The 22,376-nt window shown below is 45.6% G+C and overlaps 1 protein-coding gene across 14 annotated transcripts in view; it reads right to left on the bottom strand.

Moving 5' to 3' along the window:
• LOC111073265 (peripheral plasma membrane protein CASK) overlaps positions 1-21,979 on the bottom strand; it is a 32,060-nt gene extending 10,081 nt beyond the window's left edge. For 7 of the 14 annotated variants that reach the window (XM_022365507.2, XM_022365508.2, XM_022365511.2 and 4 more), the window contains exons 1-7: positions 21,575-21,979; positions 20,713-20,825; positions 20,119-20,224; positions 19,966-20,043; positions 18,999-19,356; positions 18,662-18,929; positions 18,250-18,599 (exon numbers count right to left, since the gene is read on the bottom strand). In XM_022365507.2, the coding sequence (XP_022221199.1) occupies positions 18,250-18,599; positions 18,662-18,929; positions 18,999-19,356; positions 19,966-20,043; positions 20,119-20,224; positions 20,713-20,825; positions 21,575-21,633 (1,332 nt within the window). In that variant the 5' untranslated portion in view covers positions 21,634-21,979. Of the gene's footprint in view, positions 1-5,708; positions 5,765-6,199; positions 7,223-15,030; positions 15,296-18,249; positions 18,600-18,661; positions 18,930-18,998; positions 19,357-19,965; positions 20,044-20,118; positions 20,225-20,712; positions 20,826-21,574 lie in introns of those variants that run through there. The other 7 variants (XM_022365514.2, XM_022365516.2, XM_022365518.2 and 4 more) reach the window with 6 other exon arrangements.
• Positions 21,980-22,376: the final 397 nt, after the last annotated feature.

The following is a 22,376-nucleotide window of genomic DNA, read 5'->3' as shown; positions in this document are numbered from 1 at the left end:
ATTGTTATCCGTCAGTCCATGGTCCTGGCCATGGTCATTTTTTTCCCCAGCTTTATGCTAAGCCACTAACCAAAGGACGAAGCCACGAACCACCAACCATCGCAGAGGCCTCTGCTCGTTGTGGGAGACCTCACACCGACCGACCACACGAACGTTATTTGTTGGTTTTAATAATTACACAGCCCTGGCAACGACAGCAGCAGCAGCACAGGAACACAGGGGCAGGCAGGCAGTATTCCGAGAGGAAGTATTCTAGGATTTTACTCTCTTTAATATTCCAGGCCACACGTCAATTACACACGTACGCGCGACTGCGAATGGCTTCCACATCCATTTTTCCCCGGCTAATGGAGGCTGCAGATTGTAGGGAAAAACAGATAGGAAACTCTACACAGGAGTGGGGCAGCCGTTGACAGCTGAATCATCTGGATTAATGGCGAATTTTAATTAGTACAACGTGCAGCGGTAGGCAGACAACGTCAACCCACCAAACCAGACCAGACCCTCTACAGGCCCCCCCAAATACCCCAGGTGCCAGGTCGCAGGTCGCAGTCCGGTGGCCCGACTTCAGTCAGTTAATCTGGCCTCATGGCCAGGTTCACTCGGAGAGTTTCTGGCATTTGGCACCTTATCTGGCTAGGAGCAGGGCACCAGGAAAGGGTTTACAGAATATATATATAATATGTATGATATGTGGGGAGACCGCAAATGAATCTGCTGCATGATTAATTTCTGCTTAACCCCAACTTAAACCCGAGAGAAGAGAACATGAAGAATGGCGGAATCATTTGAATCGGAATAAAAATATTTCATGGCTATATAAAACTAGTATACATTTTTTCTTTCCTTAAATATATAACTGATAATTATCAGTAGCTTGCACAATTTCGCTAACAACTTAACAACCAATCGAAAACTTTAATCTTTAAATCCGAAACTTTGTTTCAAGCGATTCCCACTCAGTCCCATGTCAAATATGTAGAAATCCTGTAATATATTTCAGATTTTAAAGATATTCCTCTCTGCTGTCGCCACAGCACAGCCACAGCCACCCCGAATACCCTCGGCAAGAGTAGAGCATGAGCAAACAAAACAAAACAAAACAAAAACACCCAAAAAAGCACAAAAAGTTGTTTAAAGTTTTTTGATGGCCCCGGACCGTGGCTGTCAAGCTGTCAGGTCTGGCTCAGGTTGCGGTTGTCCTATCTGTTCATGTCGTGTGTGTGTGTGCGTGTGTGTGTGCGGGAAAAGCCAGAGGCGAAGCTGAAGCCCACTGCGGTCTATCTCTTACCCCGTGGGACAAAGCGCAAAGGGGTTTTTGTAGCTGAAACTTTACACTATCAGAACTTATCACTTGGGCAAACTTATTGTTGCCTGCTCGACTGACTACACTTCCACATCCGGTTCGGCTTGCTTGCCTTGCTGCTGCTGTTGCTTGGCTGGCAACCACCGAGACACAGTCTTACAGTTAACATTGATCGAATACACAACATTCACCGTACGACTATGTCATGGTAATTGAGCGGCATCCTTTGGCATCCTTCCTCCTTCTGGACTCCTGAAGCTCCTCCAGCCTGGCGGCGGCGGCTAACGCTTCCTGCCTATTAGTTGGCATTATTATTGACTGACGGGGGACTCCAGCATCCAGCATCAAACATTCCAGCTACCCAGCAACCACCATCCACCCGCTCACCCGAAGGACGTCCCCGTCCCTCCCCCCATGATGCATGATGATGGGGCATATTGATTGACAGCCCCATCTCCCATCTACCACCCTCAACTCCACACCCCGTCCCAGGTAATAGTTGCCAGCTCCCTTATCGGGCGAACAATGGCAGCGACATCATTGTCAGCGCGGCAGCATCATCCTTGTTGTTGTCAGGCCGGGCTCTGTTCATCATTCAATTTTTTGCAGAGGGGTGCGGGGGAAGTCGGATCACAACAACAACAACAAAAAATACACAGAATTCCACACAAATACATATTGATATATTTTTGCCACAAAGGTTTTTGGCTGGGTCGTCGGTTGGGTTCGGTCTGTCGTACTGGTTTTTGGGTTTGGTTCGCACCACAAATTTCCGGTGTGTCCATACCCATATGGAGTGTATCTGCCTCTCTCTCTCTCTCAGTCGCATATTTTGCATTTATCTTTGCCATCTATCAGCGGTGTGAAAACTCTTTTCCCGTGGGCGCAACATATTGTCATTTCTGCCACCTTCTTGCCAACCCCCCCTGAATCGCTCCCTATCTGTCTCCCGCAACGTAACATCTCTGCATCTCGCCCGTGTGTGACTAATGACGCCGTTAGGTAGGCAACACTTTTTGCCTCATTCATAACACACACAGAGACACCACACACCGCATACGCACACATAAGCATATGTAAATGTAATTTTATAGCCCATGCCACCAACTCCTTTCATTCTTTCTCTCCCTCTCTCTCTATGCAGATGTTTTCGAGGGTGTTTTTTGATTTTTAATCAGCGATTTGACACACTCGGAAAGAGCGTATTTCTTCAGTTGATAATTAAAATTTCGCGTTCAAAAACTTAAGCGGTTTACACCCTTGCGTAGGCATGTTGAAAAACAAACAATTCACTTGTGGGAAATAATGCATTGGATTTGATTGGTGCAGCACATTAACTAATGCTTCAAAAAGCAGTTTTAGTAAAAGTTTAAAAATATTTAATAATCTCCGAAGCAGTCCTCATGTATTACTCATTCATTTAATTTATACTTTGCACATTATATGGCAGATATAGGGTATTAAATCTACGCTTCCCCTTTTTCTTGTAGTCTATGTATTTTTCTTTCTTGTTTTCCTCTTTGCTCTCTCACACACTTGCTAAGCTGTTCTTTGTGAATACACATTATTATTAATATTATTATTTTTGCACACTCGACACATTTTCTATGCGTGTCTCGCATGCGTGTGTGCCTGTTAGCCTGTGTGTGTGTGTGTGGCATGTAAAATTTGTTTATTCAATTTCAACTAGGAAAACAGGGCAACACAGCAACACAGCAACAGAGCAACAGCAACGGCTGCAGCGGCACAAAGGGCGATAACTCACTTTCCTAACAAGTAAACTAATTATTTCTTAACTTTTTTTTTGTTTGTTCTTCTAGTACTTTCCTTCTTTTTTTTTGTTGCTTTTCAAGTTGCTGCTGCTGCTGTTGTTGTTTTATGTTGTTTTTTTCCCCTTGAAGTTTGGTGTATGTGTGTGTCTGAGGGGTGGGGACTAGGCTGGTAAATTGCGAAATAATGTACACACTTGCCGCTTGTAATCGCCATTGTAACTGGTTGTTGGCGTTTCTGTTGTTGCTTTTACAGCCTCTAACTGCTTGTTCGGGGGCCCATTGTGCTTGTTCATGCTTGTTCATCATCATCAACGGCAACAGCAACAGCAGCAGCAACAGCGACTGATGTATGCGTAGTACACATTGCCATACACTTGTAGTGTGAGCTATGTGTACACACTGGCACACACATACATGTGTAGCAGCAGCAAGTGCTTTTGCCTCTCGCCTTGCCAGCGCAATTAACGGATTCACAAATGAAGAGTGTCAAGGCTGCCAGGCAGGCTAGTCAGTCAGTCAGTCAGTCAGTCCGTCAGTCCGTCAGTCCGTCACTCGCTCCGTTACTGAGTCATTTTGTCCTTCCTTTCTATTATTTCATTCCTTCCTTTCCAAAAAAGCGCTGGCAAGTCCTTCCATCAAGATAAAAGTTTTTTAAGCCTGCCAGAGGGAATACTAAATGTTTTCTGCTGCTGCTGCCACGACCATATGTGGCACACACACACACACAAAATGATGGCCATCAAGGCAGGTGTTAGTTCACATCTCTCTCTCTCTCACTCTCACTCTCTGTGTGTGTTTCTTCACAGAAATTAGAAATTCTCTCAAGCATCAAATTTGATGTTTTTACTCGGTTAATGTTCAAAGTTAGTGGAAATTTTTGGCATCTCTTATGGCATAATTTAGATAAAACAAAATGCTTTCCAACAAATGCGAAAGATAATCAAGGGAAAACATTTTACACCTTGTTGACTTGTGGGCTTAAAGAGCCAACAAATGACTGCTTCAATCAATAAAAATCTGTCAATCAATACTTAGTGGCCCTCGAAAGTCGTTCCCCTCAAATCGAAAAAGACAGCCTAAACGAAATGATAAGAGAACTTAAGAATTACCTACTTAATTTGGAGTTCTTCTTGTTTTTTTAAGTATATAAATCCGCGACTTTTAGAAACTTTTCTAACAAATTTCAAATAAACTTCTCGTTTGAAAACAACTTCAACTTTTTATTCCTCATTGCCCTTAGTCTTTTAATATTTTGCTGTTTTTTTCAGGACTCGTACAACAATCTAAATATCATCTCTTAAATGGCAATATCCAAAAACTTCTCATCGTTAGCTTTAAACACAATTTAGGGGCTGTTGTGACCACACCTTTTGCTGCTTCTGGCGCAGCATGATCCTCCAAAAAAAAAAATACTGAGTGTCTGCCTCATAACGAGCCTATTTGCTATTCCTCACTCCCTCTAGTCCCTCTACATTCAGCATCTACCAAAGCCCCATCCGACATCCCCCATTGCCTTTCTTGTGTAATATTTATGTAAATTTAAGGCGCGCCCGGCACAAAAATTACCCACTCAACGCCCTTCAGTCTCCCAACCACCAGCTCCAAGTTTCACCTTCTTTCTACACTCCAGCGCCTTGCCATTGCTATGCCCCGTACTTTGCATACATATACATATATACGTACAAGTATATATCTCGGTTCCCTTTTGGATCCACCGGAAACAGGACTTCCCTTTTGGTCGGTGTGTATGTGTGCGGGTGTGCGTGTGCGTGAGGTTCTTCATAATAAATGACAACGAGCATATTATGCTCTATAATCGAGTGGAAGAGAATTATTTTGTGTGAACTAATTGCATTAGTGACATTCAATTTGATGTCACCCAAAAAAAGGGACACGGCAAGGAGCCAGCCGGAAAAGCAAAAAGAAACCCAATCGAGGAATGGGGACCAACGACCAAAGAGAAACAACGTTAAATGGCAATTGTCACAAAAGCCGGGATTTCTGATAGTCGAACCCGCTGCTCTTGCTCCTGCTCCTGCTCTTGGCCGTTGTTCTAGTTTCTGTTTCCACATCGTAGTTTTATTCTTGCCATGTTTTTGCGCCCTGCTCTTTGCCTTTGCCTTTGCCTTTGCCTACTTTGCCGGCGCAGTAAACCAAAACCTGCGCCTGTCGCTGATTTAGGGATAGGCAGCCCAAGCTACCAAAGGCACGGCACGGCACGGCACCGGCACCGGAGACCCACATGCCGAAACACCCAAATCCAAGTATGGTCCCAGGCCCAGGTCACCGCTTGGGCAATCATGTGAATCGAGCTCTTTATAATTTGCGAAACTATATGAGTCATCCCCTTTTCGCTGCGAGGGTGGATAGGAGAGTTGTAGCAAATGCCATTATATCGAGAGTGGATGCGAGGGAAATTCGCAATAGATATCTGAGTTTTGTGTATCCAGCAAGCTTTTGAGGAGAATTTTTTTGTCCACTAATACTACAAAATACTCAGAGATAAAACTTCCGGTCAACCCATATAACCTCCCTCGTGTACCCTTGTTTTTTGTGGTGTGCGTGGCGGTATGTGAGTGTGTGCGTGTGTTTTTTGGTCAACCCCAAAAACCAAATGAAAATAATCTTACATGTCGTTGACACATTTCAGGGCTCAGCCAAAATCTGTGTGGGGCACTTGGTTTCCGCTATTGCTTTGCTTACCTGCCGGCCAAAGGAGAGGAGGCGCGTGCCACACAGAGAGTGGAGTAACAGAAAAGAGAAAATAGAAATAGAACAGAGAGATGTGTCAGTCGGGCTAATGGATATTATTGTGTGGAGATCTATTGCATATATTTACAGTACAAGTAAAGTATCTAAATACGAATGTATCTAAAGCATTTACGTACAAAATGAAAATGGAAAAGCGCAAAGAACATTTTGTGGGCAGGCACAGTGGGCTGCTCTTGACTCTTGACTTAACGGATGCAAATTATTTAACGGATTTTAGACACAGATTACGGAATACGGATTATGATTATTGTCTGTACCCCAGCACCAAAGGGGGGCTTCCCCTGAAGCCCCAAACTCTCACGCACGACAGTTTTTGGTTTTTTTTGTTTTGTTTTTGATTCGCTCTCACCTGGTGTCCGGAGCATATGGAGCCATTGGGCACTCGCACACGGAACGGACTGTGCACGGGGCAGGAGGTGCGCGGTCCCCAACGGGACGACGCCGCCGCTGCCGCCGCCTGCTGCAGCGACAACGCCGAGCTGCACGGGTTGAAGAGGGCCGGTGGCGGCGGGCAGGGCGGCCCCGACATGCTGATTGAGCTGAGGCCGCTCATGCTGCGACAGTGGCCGCCCGACGCCATCATGGCGGCATCAGCAGCCGCCGCCGGGCACTGGGGTATGCCCTGGCCACTGCTGCCGACGCCGCTGCCGCTCATGCCGCTGCTGCCACTGCTGCCCAGCAGCGAGATGTGCGAGCCACCGGACATCAACGACTGTGATGTGAGCCCATGATGCTGGCACATGCCGATGCCGCAGCCGCCCGTTGACGCGGTCACGCCTCCTCCTCCTCCGCCTGCTGACCATTGGCCAGCCGTTGATGCACAGCCACCTGCTCCCGCGCCAGCGCTAGCGCCTGGACAGCCTCCAGCTGCACCGCCTGCTCCTCCGCCTCCAGCCGCCGATCCCGGCCCCTGTGTGTCGCCGCCTCCGCCGCCGCCACAGTAGTGATCCACCGTAAAACTGTCTTGGCTACCAGAGCATTGCAGGCGATGCGGGGGCGGTGGCGACGAATGGCGCGGGTAAATGTTGTGCGGCTTCTCTCTCCGCTGATTCGTTTCTCTCGCTTTCGCTCGCTATCTCTCTTCTATGTCGGGCTTAGCTCTTTGATATGTGGCTGCTGCTTGACCAGCTGTTGTTACTGTTGTTGTTGTTGTTGGGCATCGCTTTTGTTCGCTTGCTGTTTTTTTTATGGTTGCTGCTTTGGCTTAGCACGATTACTCTTCTCTGCTGCCAAGCATAGCTTTTGCTCTATCTCTCTCTCACGTTTTAAATATTATTGTTGCTGTTGTTGCTGCTCCTCTCCCTCTGTCCCTCTGGTGATCACAGCATTGCCAGCATACTCGTATTACCAGGCAACTTTCAATCTCTTTTCAACAACAACAACTAACGATTTTTTATGAATAATCAACAACAACTTCAACAGTTACAACAAATTTTTTTGGGGGGGCGGGTATTATTTCTGCGTTGGTTTTTCTTCTTTTTGTCTGCTGTTGTAATTAGGTAATTGTTTTTATTATATCGTAAATTTTATTTAAATTCTGTTGCTATCACTGGTAAATTATGCACAACGTTTGCTGCTCTCTTCTTGCTCTCTATGTGCAGCTTTCTGATCTCGGTGTGACTGTACTTCTTGCTTCCTGCTGGCTCTGGCGTCGAGTTTGCAGTTCGAGTGTTTTTGCCATAAATTATTGTTTCATTTAATTGATGCTGATTTTCTTCCCTTGCGCAAGCAGCCGTGTAAATATTTCGTTTATTCTATTTTTAAATGCTTGAGATCTATTTTTTGTTTGTTTTATGCAATTAACTGTTTCATCACAATTTTAATTAATTACGGTTTTTATTTTTAAGATTTCCTTTTTTCATTGTAGTTTTTATTTTTACAAGTGTGCACTATATGTGTATGTGTTTTTTTTTTATTTTAATTTATTTTATGCAACTTTTAGAGGAAATTTTGAATTGATTTTGGTTTGGTTTAGCGTTTTTTTTTTGGAAATTTTCTATAGCATGCGAGTTCTGCAAAAGAAAATTGTTGAAAAGCCCAAAATTTAACGAAATTTATTCGACTGGGAATGGAAGTAGTTTTTTTGTTTTAAGATTTTCTGTATATCTGTGGTTGGGGGGGATGTGGTTTAGGTTTTGTGTACTATTTACAACTCAGCACAGCTTGGTCCAGCGGGTGGGGTGGGGTCAGAGGTTAGAATTTCAATGTTGTGTAGCATACTTTCGCGGGCACAGTGTGTTGGGTAAATGTTTTTACATTTAATTCAAATAAATTAGATATTAAATCCCTTGCAGCACCCACACCTTTTTGTGTGAATTGAAATTAGTGACACGCCTATCTCTGCGCCCGCCCCCACGTACATATGTACTTCCCACGAGTACTCCCTGTCCCTGAAAGCAATCAACGGAACAGATGCGTCCCCGCCTCGTTTTAATTAAAGCCACTGTCTAGGCAACTGAAAATGTGTGTTTTATATGCCTAGCAGATAAAAATAATAAAAATGTACAATATAAAAACCTGTGCCAGTCCCAAGGGGGCAGCACAGATAGGCGGGGTTGGCTTTTATCTAAACGGGCTCCAAACAGCAATCGTTTGGGGAAATAGCCTTAAAAATGTACATCAAAAAAACAACAACAGTCTGTGATACACGAAAAACAAAAACAACGCAAAATAGGAAATTATATGCGCTAATAAAGAGCAACAGAGAGGGCAAATCTGAAACGGAGCAAAGACAGTGCGAGAGACTGACCTCGTGGAGTGGGCTTATAAGAAGCCATTGGCTGAGAATTCCCTGGTGACTATCTGGACCGCAATGGGAGACTATTTATGCTAAATAGTTTTCAACAAATTTTACACTGACTGCCAAGTGTGTCTGCAGCCAGCTCGAGTAGGCCCCAGTCGAGCCCAGGGCTCTCGCTGCCATCGAATTAAATTAAAATGGAATTGTGAATGCTTAAATAATATTCGCATCGTAAAAGGGGCGAAGGGCGCCGAAATGCTTGCGTTTGGCTTCCGCATCTTCCGTTTGCCGCACTGGGAGAATGCTAATGTGGCGCCTGCTGCCACCCAATGCCACATCCACATCGCCCCCATAATTGAATGAGAACGTGCCACGGTTGCGCCCTCGAGTCGGGAAGGAAGTCACGCAAGGACATGAATGCCTAGGGAAGCCAAACAGCAGCAGACGCGAAGGAAACTTTGCAGCGGAACATACGCGAACAAAATAACCAAATTCAATTCATAAAAGATTCAAAAACCAACAAAGAAGAAATGAACAAAAATATATAGAGAGGGAGGCAGAGAGAGCGAGAAAGTCAAACCGAAACCGGAAAAAGAAAATAAAAAGAATGGTTGAGGAATGTTCAAGTTTTTTTTTTGGCTCCTAGAGTATTGCCTAGGGTCTTACACATTTGTACAGAAGTTTCCCAACACTCCAAAGCATACATGTCGAACTTTATAATGTAGACTTGTTCTTATATTTTCTTAGCTTGATTATTTTTGTGCGCCGAAAAACTTGACTTAATGAACCAAGACTTAATGTTTAAAAAAGCTGCTCTACGATCGTTCTCCAAGTGAAGCGTAGTGTATTATAAGTAGTCGTGCTCTTTTCTGTGTTTTTTTTTTGTGCAACCACAGCACCACAATCTCTACTAATAAGCTGGGAAGAACTCAAAAAAGCTCAACTGAATGAATACTCAGAGTTGTGGTGAGGTGAGTCGAGTCGAGTCGTGTCGGGTTTAGGTTGCTCTGGCCGCAGTCTATCCTGAAGTGGCCACTGCGCTTCAAGGACTCAATGTCTGATGTCCGACCGCTGCTGCTGCTGGTGCTGCTGCAGTTTCTCTTCGCTGCCTCTGCTCTGAGTAAATGAATCTTCTACTACCTCTTCGCTTTCTATTCCTCTTCTATATATTTGTGTATACATACATACATATATACACATTTTTGATAAGGCAAACGGAAATGGCATAGGAAACGGGTTTTCTTTTCTACGGGTTGCAGGTTTTTGGTGGGGTTAGGGATGCTGTGCTGAGCGGTGAAGTGTAACAAAGTTTATTTCTTGTTTTTTTTTTTTGTGTGGGAATTCCATGTTATATTATTTTTGGCTGGGGGGGGAGTTCAGGTGTTATAGGGTTTGTGCTGACGCCTGCTCATACTTACTGCAACGAAATGTTGTTATTGTTGTTGTTGTTTTTATTCGTTTCACGTTGTGTTTGCTTTGTGTTTTTTGTTGTTGTATTTTCTGCTTGTTTTTTGAGTGTTGAATTTTCTTGTTTTGCCAAAGTAAATAAGGAAATTACGAGTACATGATTTTATTGTTCTTTTTCTTTTAGGCTTTTGGTTTTGTTGCTGCTTTTAGGAATTTGGAAAAGCATCAGTTTTTTGTTGTTTTCACACTTCACACACACACATACACACAAGTAAACACAGGCTGGCACACACACACACACACATAAAACGATAGACACGCAGGCGTTATAAATCGGATTAATTTAATTCAATTGAATCGTGGGTGAAATCATTGATAATAATTTTTTGGCAAATCGATTTGGAAATGCGGTTGAAACCAGTTGGCCCTGTGCTTTATCCCACACCCCCACCCCTTGCGGTTGTTGCTTCGCACGAAGACGATGACGAGCACGATGCGAGAGCACGTCGCTATCGCTCTCGTGTGTCAGCAGAGGCGGCAGAGAGAGAGTGAGTGGGTGAGTGGGAGAGTGGGTGAAGCAGCAGTAGGGCATGCAAAAATCGGGAGAGGAAGCAACTCCCACACATACACACAAATATAGCCTAAGGAGTGCGACAGGGAGCGGGCAAGGGAGCGGGAAAGGGAAGCGGGAGTAGCAGCAGTGGACAATATGCAAAAAAAAAAAAATAGATTAAAGAAGAGCAAGCAAGAGGGGGGATAGTGGGGGGGAATCAGCAGTGGAGCAGCAGCGATTCAATCGCCAAAAACGACCACGCACTCTTTTGTCCAAGTATATTTGCGTGTGTTCTATGCGTGTGTGTGTGTGCTCTTCCGATTTTCTCCATTTCGCGTGCAAAAATCAATTTAAATTTTGTCTGGCACAACATTTTCGCAGCAGCATACTTTTGCGCGCAACTGCCTAGCCTCGTTTTTTTTATATATTTTTTTTTTGTTTCATTTCAGTGATTTCTGGACGCAAGCTGTTAAGTAACGGAACTTTGTAATTTGCGTAAAGAAAGTTTCATCATGACACGGCACTTGTTTCCCTTCCCACCCCCGCCCCTTGGTCCAGCCCCGTCCGTTTCTTGTACATTAGTTTTTCCCCTTGGGTTCGGTTCACTTTTTTCGTTGGTTTTTTTCGCCTCTTATTTTTTTTTTCATATTTGCCGTATGGCAACTCACTCGCTCCTACGTCTGTGTGTGTTTGTGTGTTGATGTGTGTGTGCAGCAGCCGTCGTTGTGTGTGTGTGCGAAGCGTTGAAGCTCTAGCTGCTGCCGCCGCCGCTGCTGCTGTTGCTGCTGCTGCTACTACTGCTGCTGTGTACCCGTCCTGTCCAGGCAAGGGTTCGCGTTACACTGCCACAGAACCAGCCACCAAGGTGCACAATTCAAGACTAAACTCGACAGATATCAGCAGCAGCAAGAGCAGCAGCAGCAGCAGCATCCAGCCTCAGCTTTGCTCTCTCCTGCTCTTAGCTGAATGCAGGATTCCCAATCAATTTCCGAAACGGATGGCCAGCCGCCAGTGGCGCGTGTGCAAGCGAGATGACTAGCTGGGGCTGTGTGGGTTGGTTGGTTGCTGAATCTGCCGCCGCCTCGGATGCAGGATGCTGGCGCTGACACTGGCTTTGGCTTTGGCTTTGACTCCACGGGCATGCGCAGACTCGCCACGCGGGGCCAAGCTGCCGTCTAGCACCTCAACACATTTCTCACTCATTGCCAATCGCAGTCGCTGTCGCAGTTGCTACCTCTGCTGCTGGCGCTGCCCGCTGCCTTTGCTGTTTGCCTAACGGGAGCAGCAAGTAACGTGCAAGAGCGTGCAAATATTCGTAATTTATGGCGCAACGTCTGCGCCACGTAGTCGTTAACCCAATCATTGCCAACGCTGGCGTCATCATCATCATCCCCATCATCCCCATCATCATCATCCTCATAACGGGCCAGCATCATCAAGCGCTCATCAGCGGGTGGCTGCAGCTGCAGCTGAGTACTGGAGTACTGCTGCCCCAAAGCCCCAGCCAAACTAGGTGACACACACACACACACAGACACAGAGACACACATACACCCACTTAGAAAGCGAGCGATAGGCAGGCCCAACTGGACTCCACTTATTTCGACTGGCATGCCTGCCTGCCGCATGCGGGTGGGTGTGATGCAAAAAGGATTCATTGCCAAAAGAGGAAGCAACCAGCAGAAAGAAGGTGGCAAGGAAACCGCAACCTAATTACATGTGGCAAGACCCCTTGCTAGATGTCCATTGGGGCCAGGCAAACACACACACTGCCAGAGTGTGGGGTAGGGGCGTGGAGGGCTGGGGCATAACAGAGAGACGAACGGACAGACAGACAGACCCTTTATGAGTTATGAATCTGTGCTGAGGCATAGCAAATATTTATGAAGCGCTTGCTGGAAATGGAGTGAGCGAGAGAGCCAGCAAGAGGAGGCGTCGCAGTAGGTACAGCGATGGGACCGAGTGGCTAAGATGGGAGAGTAGCACTGAAAGAATATAAGGAAAGGTTCAGGCTGCCATTTTGACTTTGGGTATAGTTTGGTTCTGGTTTGTAAATTTTGTTCCAGTATGTTCCAAAATTTTTTAAATATGCTGCCAGTGAAATGATGCAGTGAAAGCAATTTTGACAATCGATTGATGCACAAGGACAACAAACCCGCAGCAGCTTAATGTGTAGCATAACAGGCTTTTAATTAATGCACAATATACAGTACAAGTACGGGTGTGCATCCCCCCACACCCCCTTTTCGCACACACCCTTGTCAAGTGCGAATTCATTTTGCCCAAGGATCCGAACATCCATAGGCGCAGTGTAGGTCAAGGCCCCACACAGAACAGGACACAGAACACAGAACAGTGCAGAACAGAGCTCGGGTAATAGCATCTGGCTATAAACTATTAACACGAGGCTGTCGCCAGCGTTTTGTGTGTGCGCCTGCAACAGACCAATAGAATGGGAATGGGCACAGGAAAGAGACAGGCGGCAAGGCGGCAAGGCGACAGTGCAGTGGAGGCAGAGGAGCGAGAGCGAGAGTGAAAGCAATTTGGCACGAATTTGTCATGCCATCGAAGTGGCAACAAATTTGGCTGCAACACAGCCAACAGCAACAGCAGCAACAATGACAGGAATGAAAGGTACAGCTACAGCCTTCACAGGAAGCTCTAAATACCCTTGCAGATGTGAGCCATTTAAGCATTGTTCTTATGACAGCGGCATGATATATGTAGTGGTTCTGTGGTAACTACATATGTAGACAATTACTAAACTACATCCCATAAAGCATTTTTTTGCAATTTATTTTTTCTTTTTTTTCCTTATTTTTGTTTTTTTTTTTAATTTTTTTTCTTTTTTTTCTTTTTTTTTCTTTTCTTTATTATAAAAATCTGCATAAACGAACGCAAAAAGAAATTTACATTTTGTCATGCCCACCGCTGCTAGTGGGTCTACAGTCTTTAGTCAGCCAGCTCTATGGTCTATCGTTAATATCTTATTTTACGTGCTCTTTAATGTAGAGCATACAAAACGATGCCAACTGCAATGGTATGAGCGGAGGACAAATTCCGACATTTATGTGTGCGGCCAAAAGAGTAACCCTAATGTGTCAGTGGGCCGGGACAAGCGTTGGCCGTGAGGGGATCCTGGTTCCTGCTAGTTGGCTGGTGTGCTTACTTAGCCTCGTTGACACGTTTAGTTGTCATATAACACACACACACAGTGAGCGAGAGAGAGAGACCGAGCCATAGAGGCATGGGGGAAAGAGGGAAAAGGATGAACACTTGCACATCCTTGTATCCGTATCCTTGTGTACTCGGAGCAAATCAGAAACAAGTCAAAGGTAAAACGAGCATAGTAATAATGCTGATGGCATCCCACAGAACGAGCCAAAAACTATAGTCGTCAGCGACTATGGCTGTGGCATGCCCCCGAGAGAGTGTGCCCCCCAGTCTGAGTCTGAGTGTGTGTTTGTTTGTGTATGTGTCTATATGGCATACAAAAATGCAAATTTGTTGGCCATTTGGTAAATTGATTTTGCCATTGCAATTGGCCAATATTCAATGAGTGTCTACCGGGGATAGGGGCCATAAACCAATGATGGCAATAGCAATAGCAAAAACGACCAGCATAAACAAATGATAGAAAAACGCTATCGTTTTATGCCTTCTCGAAATTTTACTTAAGGATGGCTCCTTGTGGCAATTTCTTGATGGCAACGAAAATGGACACGGACACACATTAGGAATACACATTAGGAATTGTGATGAGCTTAGGTAGGATTTGGTGTTGCTGTTGGTGAGTCCATCGATCATCATTATTTTTAGTGTGATAGTCGCAAAGATTTCCACGCAAAATGCAAGTTTTTTTGGTGGCTTATTGAGTCGATTCTATGGGTTATTTTATAGTGTTAGGCAATAATTTGATGCAGCGTGCTCGACTCGAGACGCACAAGTGAATGCTGTGAAAGAGAATGCCCCCGAGAATTGCAAGAACAATTTACATGTCGTGTGCATTATTCGATGATAGGATTTAAGTATTATTTTTTGTTGCCTCCCCGCTGCTTTAATAAATTAAAAATTTCCTTTGAATTTATTTTTCTAATTAATTCAGTGCTCCCCTCCTAAAACCCCCATTTCCCAATAGATTGTCCCGCCATTGGGAGAACTTTTTCATTGTATTTCATAGCCATATGCATAGTCCGCCATTGAAAACCCAATTATAAAAGTGTAAACAAAATTAATCAAAGTTTGGCCGCAACTCAAATCAACACAGCAGCAGCCAGACCCACACATAGCGCACTTGGAGCATGCTGGTGCCTGCCACAAAAAGCAATAACAATCCAAAAATAAAATTTTAAAAGCACTGACCCACCCCAATCACCCCCCAAAACTATGCCATAGCCCATTCTCCCAGTCTCCCAGTTCCCAGTATTCATATGCAATCGCCGCAGCAGTGGTACACGCGGCGTATGAGGGGGTTTGTTACCTGATGGTGCAGACTGTTGTAGTAGCGGGTTACGTATGCGGGCAACAGCTCGGCCGTCTCCAGGCCAATCCACTGGAAGACCTCCAGTTGGGCATGTGGCTGGGGCGCTGAAGCGGTATTACCCAAAGCAACGACGACGGCGGCATTGGATCCGGAGCAGCAGCAGCCACAGCAACAACACACTTTCTCCTTCCTCTCATCGTTGGCCGCCATTCAGCAGGAGGTTCCGTCCCTCAAAACTTTCCACGCTTCTTTGGGTTCTTTTTGCTGTTGCTGTTGCTGTTGCTGTAGTTGTTTTTGTTGTTGTTGTTGTTGTTGTTGTTGTTGTTGGCGTGTTTTCTTATCAATATTATAATTTGATTATTTGTTCCTGTTCTACAACATTTAATTTTGAGTTTATCCTGCCACTTCCTTTTGGGTTTCCAGTTGCCAGTTCTTGTTGGTGTTTTTGAGTAGGTGAAACACATTTGAATTTAAATTGAGTTATGCTGGCATAGACTAGTAGTAGTCGACAGCTGTGGCCTGGGACGGAGGCGTAGTATCTTCTTGTGCTGCCAATTTATGAGCAGGGCAATGGCTCGTCCCCAGCGCCATGGAGCGGCACCAGCAGCCGCAGAAGCAGCAGCAGCATCATCATCGTCGATGGTGGCACTACAGAGACCGGCAACGGTAGCTGTCGCTGTGGCAGTGGCTGCCATTTTGTCAATTGCTCCCATGTGGATTGAGATGCTGAAACACGTGGCTGACAGCGCGACTCCAGTCGAGAGGAAAAACTCGCGCGTAATTGGCACACTGACACAACGACACGCACTAAAACACTCCAGAGACAGGCACCCGGGATTCCGGGTACGACTACGGCTATACGGCAATACGGCTATACGGAGATACGACTACGGGTACGTTTACGAGTCCCGGTCCGGGTTTAGCCTCCCGTTAATTGGGTCAAGCGAACAGCAGAGAGCGAGCGAAATAGACGACTCCTGACGAAGGTTTTTCCGCCAAAAAAAAAACCAGAACCAGAACACACACAAAAAACAAACTCCAGCGCTCTAACCGTTTCTTTTAGGCGGGGGCTGCTTTGGAGCTATGGGTATGTGTGAGGGATTGTGGCGCCTCGTTAGCCGCCTCTTTTACACATGACTGGGCCAAGTGTCAAATAAATCAAAATGCGAATCCGAGGCGCGGCGCGGCGCTGCACGTTCCCTAGTGGCGACTGCGCCGCAAACTAAACTGAAAATTGTGCGCGCTTTTTGTTTAAGTCAATCACGAGTGCTCCGTTTGGCTAGAGATGGCGGGGAACAGAGACAGAGAGAGAGAAGAGGGAGGCCTGCAGTTGCTGCTGCAATGTGCAGCGCAAAGAGAGAAGGAAGAGAAGGAAGGGAACAAGAGAGAGAGACCCGAGGAGACCAAAAAGCTTTTGCTGCAAGCTTGGACCAGGTCCGGGGCAAACTCTTGTTGCTGTTGCTGCTGCAGCCCTGGACAGTCAGTTCTTATCGTAGCAACACCCCCATACCCCCACCCACCCGCACCCTTGCCACCAAAACGATTCCCCAGCCTCCACGATGTGTATATAGCATTAACACATTCCTTCCTAGCCTGAGCCTGCATTTTGCTGCAGTTGTTCATATTTTTCTTTCACTCTTTGCCTTTTTCCTTTTTTTTTTTTGTTTGTAGCTGGATTTATGAAAATGAGACGCCAGACAGAGGCCGAGAGTACGAGTCCGAGTCCGAGCGCAAGTCCTGAAGTGGCGCAAAAAATAAATAAAAGGAGGCACACAGGCACAGAGGCAACAGACGCCCAATGCCCCAGCAGCAGCATCAGCAGCAGCAGGCAGAAGAAAAAAATGTGTAGTAGTCTGCTTCAAGGAGCAATTAACGACAGTGGATGGCACAGAGTTATGTTATAGCATTTTGGGTGCCCCATATCACACTCAGGCAGACAACCCAGAAGTTTCCTCTTGCCAGAAAAAAGTATTCTTAATACCCTAGCTTATGAGGGGGGTAAAGCAATTAAGACCTCAAAGGAAAAGTCTTGCAAATTATGGGATATAGCTTGATGAAGCCCCTTGGATATTTCTTCAAGTTTCTCTTTAACACATTCAACGAAAATGTTTTTTCATGTAATTGATTTATAATTCCATAATTCTAGCTCTAATTTTGGGCTGTCAGAACTTGTGGACATTCAAATTTATGTAAATCCACTTAAATAAAAGATTACCGGGATATATATGATGACATATTTATCCACCCCCATTTATTTGCCCATTTAAAGGTGCCTGAAATGCAATTTTACGTAAACAATTTAACAGCTGAAACCCATCAGGAATCATATTAAATTCAGTTTTACTGGGAGCCGCGCCCCGCAAGGGAATCATCTATGTCAGTAATTTTTCATTAATGCCCGTAAGGATATTTGATATTTCGTTCAAATGCAAAATTCTGTTCGGTTTTCGCCTCCTTTTTTTCTACATTTTTCTGGGTTTTTTTTTTGTTCTGTTTTCTGTTTCGCTATCGTTAAATGTTTTTTGTGTGGCCGCTCGGGTTTTTGCAGTACCACAACGAGACGATGGCACTTGAGTCGTGTAGCATACTTTTCAGCGCAAAAAGCCTTTAGGGGGTGGACCAGACCCAGACCAGACCAGGACCCAAACCGGATCCGAATGAAACGAAATGGACCGGGGCCTTAGGGGTGCCTGTGTAGCGGATGTTGCTGGCTTCTGGTACTCGTATTCCTGCTGCTGCAGCAGCAGCAGCAGCCAGCAACAACGTCCGAAATTCATTTTGGTTTATTCTGATTAAATTGTTTGTATTTGGTTGCATTAGCAGGCATTGTTCCATGAGCCTGGGCAAGAGAGCGCAAGCTCTGTACGAGGATGTGTCTCTGTTGAGGCAAAGGATTAGTGACGGTCTGCGCTCCGGCAATGATGCCACTGTACATAGTGCCTGCCTCTTTTGCTTGTTTGCCCGCACTAAATACATTTCAAATTTATTTCAGCTTAAGCCGAAACGAATTTCGGTAGAGAGCCAGCCCTTGAGTGGCACACAGAGATTGATATGACCACAGAGACAGACAGAGAGAAAAGTAGAGTAAGAGCAACAAGGCTTTGTCGTGATTGGCAGATTATTACGATATAAAGCCTGTGCCTGCCACAAAATGCCCTGCCGCAGTCCGGCAAAGTAAAAGTAAATAAGAGCATAATGGAAGGGGGGAGCACTCACCTGCATGTGTGGGGCGGCCAGCAGCAGCATCAGCTCATCCTTGGCATACTTATTGGTCACCGAGCTGCTGCCGCCCGTCGACGAGAGCGTCTCCAGCACATCTCGACTGCGAGTGACCGCCTCTGCGGCCGGCGCCCGACCATTGCACGTGACCACCGTCGATGTGATGCGATCAAAGAGCTGCAGCAGCTGATGCAAGCGACTGTCCCGCAGCATATCCCGCATCACATCCGCATCCACGTGCGCATCCTGCAGCGAATAGATATCGTCCAGGCAGTCCAAAATGCGCTGAACGGCTTCGATGCCCGCCTCCTCGTCGGCCCACTCGTCCGGTGCTCCAGCAATGGGCACTGCAAGATCAGAAAATTGATTAGAATTGACAAGAGATAAGTCTGCATATGGAAAAACTTACTGTCCGCATCGGTGACATAAACGGGATCCATGGTGGTGCCGCCGGCGATGGCCTGAACGGCTCCTTTGAGCTTGCGTCGCGCATTGTAGCGCTTCAATTCCTCCACCGTTTCGGAGAGATGTGTTCGCTGTAGTTTGTCCCGATCCCGTATCCACGGATGGTCGAGCACCTCGGTGATGGAAAGTCTGTGATGTGGATTGGCGGCCAGCATTTTCATGACTAGATCCTTGGCATTAGCCGAAATTGATTTCCATTCGGGCGCCTCAAACTGCAAAATGAATTAAATTCGTGAGCCCTATGAACGCCGACCCCCAATGAATCCTTTTGAGACACTCACCGAGAGCCTGCCACGCGCTATTGACTGCTGTAGTCGCACCCCGGAGCCCAAAAAGGGCAATCTACCCGAGAGTAGGACATGCAGCATTACACCAGCGCCCCAGACATCGCAGCCCTTGCCGTACAAGCGCCGCGTAACAACCTCCGGCGCCATGTAGTGCGGACAGCCCACGCGTCCATGTGTTTCTATGGTTTCCCTCGTGCCCGGCAACTGGATGGCCGAACCGAAGCCACCAAGCTTCACTGGCGCCGAGTTGTCCACGGTGGCGAGCAGGGCACAGGCAGGACGCACGTCCCTGTGCAGTATGTCGTTCTCATGGCAATATCGGAGCGCCTCCAGTATCTGGCGCATATAATGACTGTAACGATATGCAGATGATGTTATATAGAGTGCTTACAGAGGGGTTTGTACTATGGTTGTGTGTTTGTTTCGGTTAAGGAATTTTTTAGTGATTTATTGCATATTTAATATAGCTGCTAAATGATGTGGCAACTAACAAAAGTTTCATACGAAGCTGGTGGAAGGACTATTCCTCTGTTTAGCTATCAATGGAATAGGAACCTAGTTCTCTAAATTTTTATAAAGCCATTAACTTGTTTAGTTTTCATATTAAACATTTCTCGGTAATAAATGCATATAATGTCAGGAATATATTCAACCTAAGACTTTCTTAAAACTTGGATTTATGAAGTGAATACATTAATTTTCTTTTTGTTTGGACTTCTGCTTAAATATCATTTAAATCAATTCAGGATTTGATTTAATGATTAACGTGTAAATTTATTACACTTCCAATAAGATAAGATGAAAACGTGCTGCTTTGGCTTATCAGAAGTATGCTAACAAAAAATAGACTCTTATTGTCATGCCACATCCGAAGCATCCTCTTAAAGGTGCATCCTTAGTCGAAGCAACACACACACATCCACATAGCACACAGCTGTGTGAAAACATATTCCCTGCTCACCAAGCAACTGCCTCGCTGTAGACAAAACCGGCAACGGCACGACGCACAACCTCGAAGCACAGGTCGGAGCCCTCCATGCTGCAAATGTGTAAAAATGGAAAATGTAAGTAAATAACTGAAAGGTTTGAAAGGGTACGGAAGGGGAGCACTTACAACTCGAACACCATGTAGAGCATGCCCTCGGAGCTGTAGGTCTCCAGCAGCTCGACAATGTGCGGATGCTTCAGCATGTGACATATTGTGGCCTCGCGCTTCAGATCTGCAATGGGAGTGGAGGCAGGGAGAAACGGCAATTAGTTGACATTAGATGGAAGCCTAAACAGTTGTATGGCCAGCACCCAGCAGCCAGCAGCCAGCACACAGCCCCCCGCTCATTCCACACCCGACACCAGCTGGCAGTGGCACTAATGGACTTAGCGCTGACTTATGTGCCTGCCATGCATCATTTAGTCAATGGCCGGGTGTTGGTACGAGGTCCCAGTGCTGCTCCTGCTGCTGCTGCTGCTGTACGTCCAGGTCCAGGCATCCTTGCACTTGAGCAATTTCTTTTTAATTGGCATCTTGGGCTGCCAGATGCCTGGTGTTCCCAGGCCTGTGCCCTCCTACACGTGTGTCAGCAACATAATTTTGAATAATTGAGCAGCTTAATTATAATTTATTCACACAAAAACGGAGCCTGTCAGGCCAAATCGAACAAGGTCGCCTCCCACTCTGGAAAGAACAAAAAAAAAAAATGAGAACACTCACCCGCTGTGCTCAGTCCTGGACTCGCTGTGAACTTGGCCACATCAACGATTTTAACAGCAAACTGCTGGTTGGACTCCCTGTGTATACATCGTCGCACAATGGAGAAGGGTCCTCTGCAAAAAGGAAAGCAGACCGAACGAGAGAATTATGTAGTTCAGACGAAATTTAAGTGAAATTTTAGGGGGTCTAAATATATTGGGAAAGATTTGATTTGAAATATTTGCCATAATGAGACCTTTGTATACCCTGAAAAATAAAAGGGAATTCCCAATAAAGTTTTCCTCAACATTTACAAAATATGTTCAATAAAAGGTGGACACTCAGAGGCAGCCACAGAAATATTTCTAAGTCTGTATTATTGGCACTGTTCCAAAATATGTGTAACTTTCGAATTGTTTATCAGCACAGAAATTGTTGGCTTTTAATTATTCCAGCCTAGAAAAACTCCCCCTAAATTGTATGCTCTGCACAAAAGTTCTTCATAATGGTTTTTATTGCCAAAACAAATCACAGAATTATTTGCAATATAATTTCATGCTGCTTCGGTCAACTTTGACCTGATAAACTATATGTAAAATGTTGTCCCCCCCTCAAAACGAACCTATACGATAGCGTACCACCACTTTGGGGGGGGGGACAACTATGATGCTGTCAGGAGTGTAACGTAACCAAACAAAACACAGAAATTTCGTTAGAGTACCATCAATTTTTGAATAATGCAAAAGTTGTTGGAGAAGTTTGCCAACTTTTTCTTGCACTTCTTGAGGAGGATGTGGACGCTGAGGACGGTACAGATGTTAGGACACAAATAATGAGATAATGGCAGCCGTCAATAGCAACAGGGAGGAGGGGGGAAACTTACTTGCCAATGACCTCGCACAGCTCGTAGACATCGTCAAAGAGAATTTCGTCTTCGGTCATTTTGAATAATTGATGAATTGGTGCTGATGGTTCGCGTCTCAATTGCTTTTTCGAATATTGATGAGTGGGGGCGGTATGGTCCCGGCTTGGTGTCTTAGGTGTACGTGTTCCTCCGTGGCCAACGTTTTTTTTCCCTCCTGTTTTAGCCCGCTACGTGTTCGTCCTTGTTCCAGTGCCTGTTCGCCCACTGCCCTCCAAAAGCGAACACAAAAAAATTAACAAAAAAAAAAGATCCCCAAACCGATGGGCACCAAGAGAGCAACTCTTAAAAAACTTGGCACTTCTGTGGGTTGTGTTGTTCCTCTTGCTGTTGTTGGAGGTTGTTGATGTTTTTTTTTCGCTTCTCTTCTTTCGCGTTAACTGATGTTAAAGATACATTTCGTGGCTGCAAAAAAGAAATAGAACCAAACAGAGGCATGTTTTTTAGTAAAGGAAATGAGTATGGCCACTGGCCAGCCATCGGCCAACAGGCTGTCAATCACAGGCGGCAGGCGGCCCCTCTTCAGGTGAGATCTATTCCGAACCCAAATCAATTACAGTCCAAGCCCGCAACCGCACAACACACCCATTCCACGATGCATGGGGTGGGCAGGAAGGAAGTTTCACTGTCAATGATTTGAACTTTCCAACGGAAATGATGAGCGGTCCCAAATTTTTGGTCCACAAAAAGGTAAACAAGCCTTCAAATATCACACAACAAAAGGGGGACAGAGTGGTAGGGTGCGCGAGGAAGGTGGAGTGCA

This window comes from Drosophila obscura, unplaced genomic scaffold (assembly GCF_018151105.1).
Source record: "Drosophila obscura isolate BZ-5 IFL unplaced genomic scaffold, ASM1815110v1 contig_150, whole genome shotgun sequence".
In the NCBI taxonomy this organism is placed as follows: Eukaryota; Metazoa; Arthropoda; class Insecta; order Diptera; family Drosophilidae; genus Drosophila; species Drosophila obscura.
This window is presented reverse-complemented; position numbering and strand designations above follow the sequence as displayed.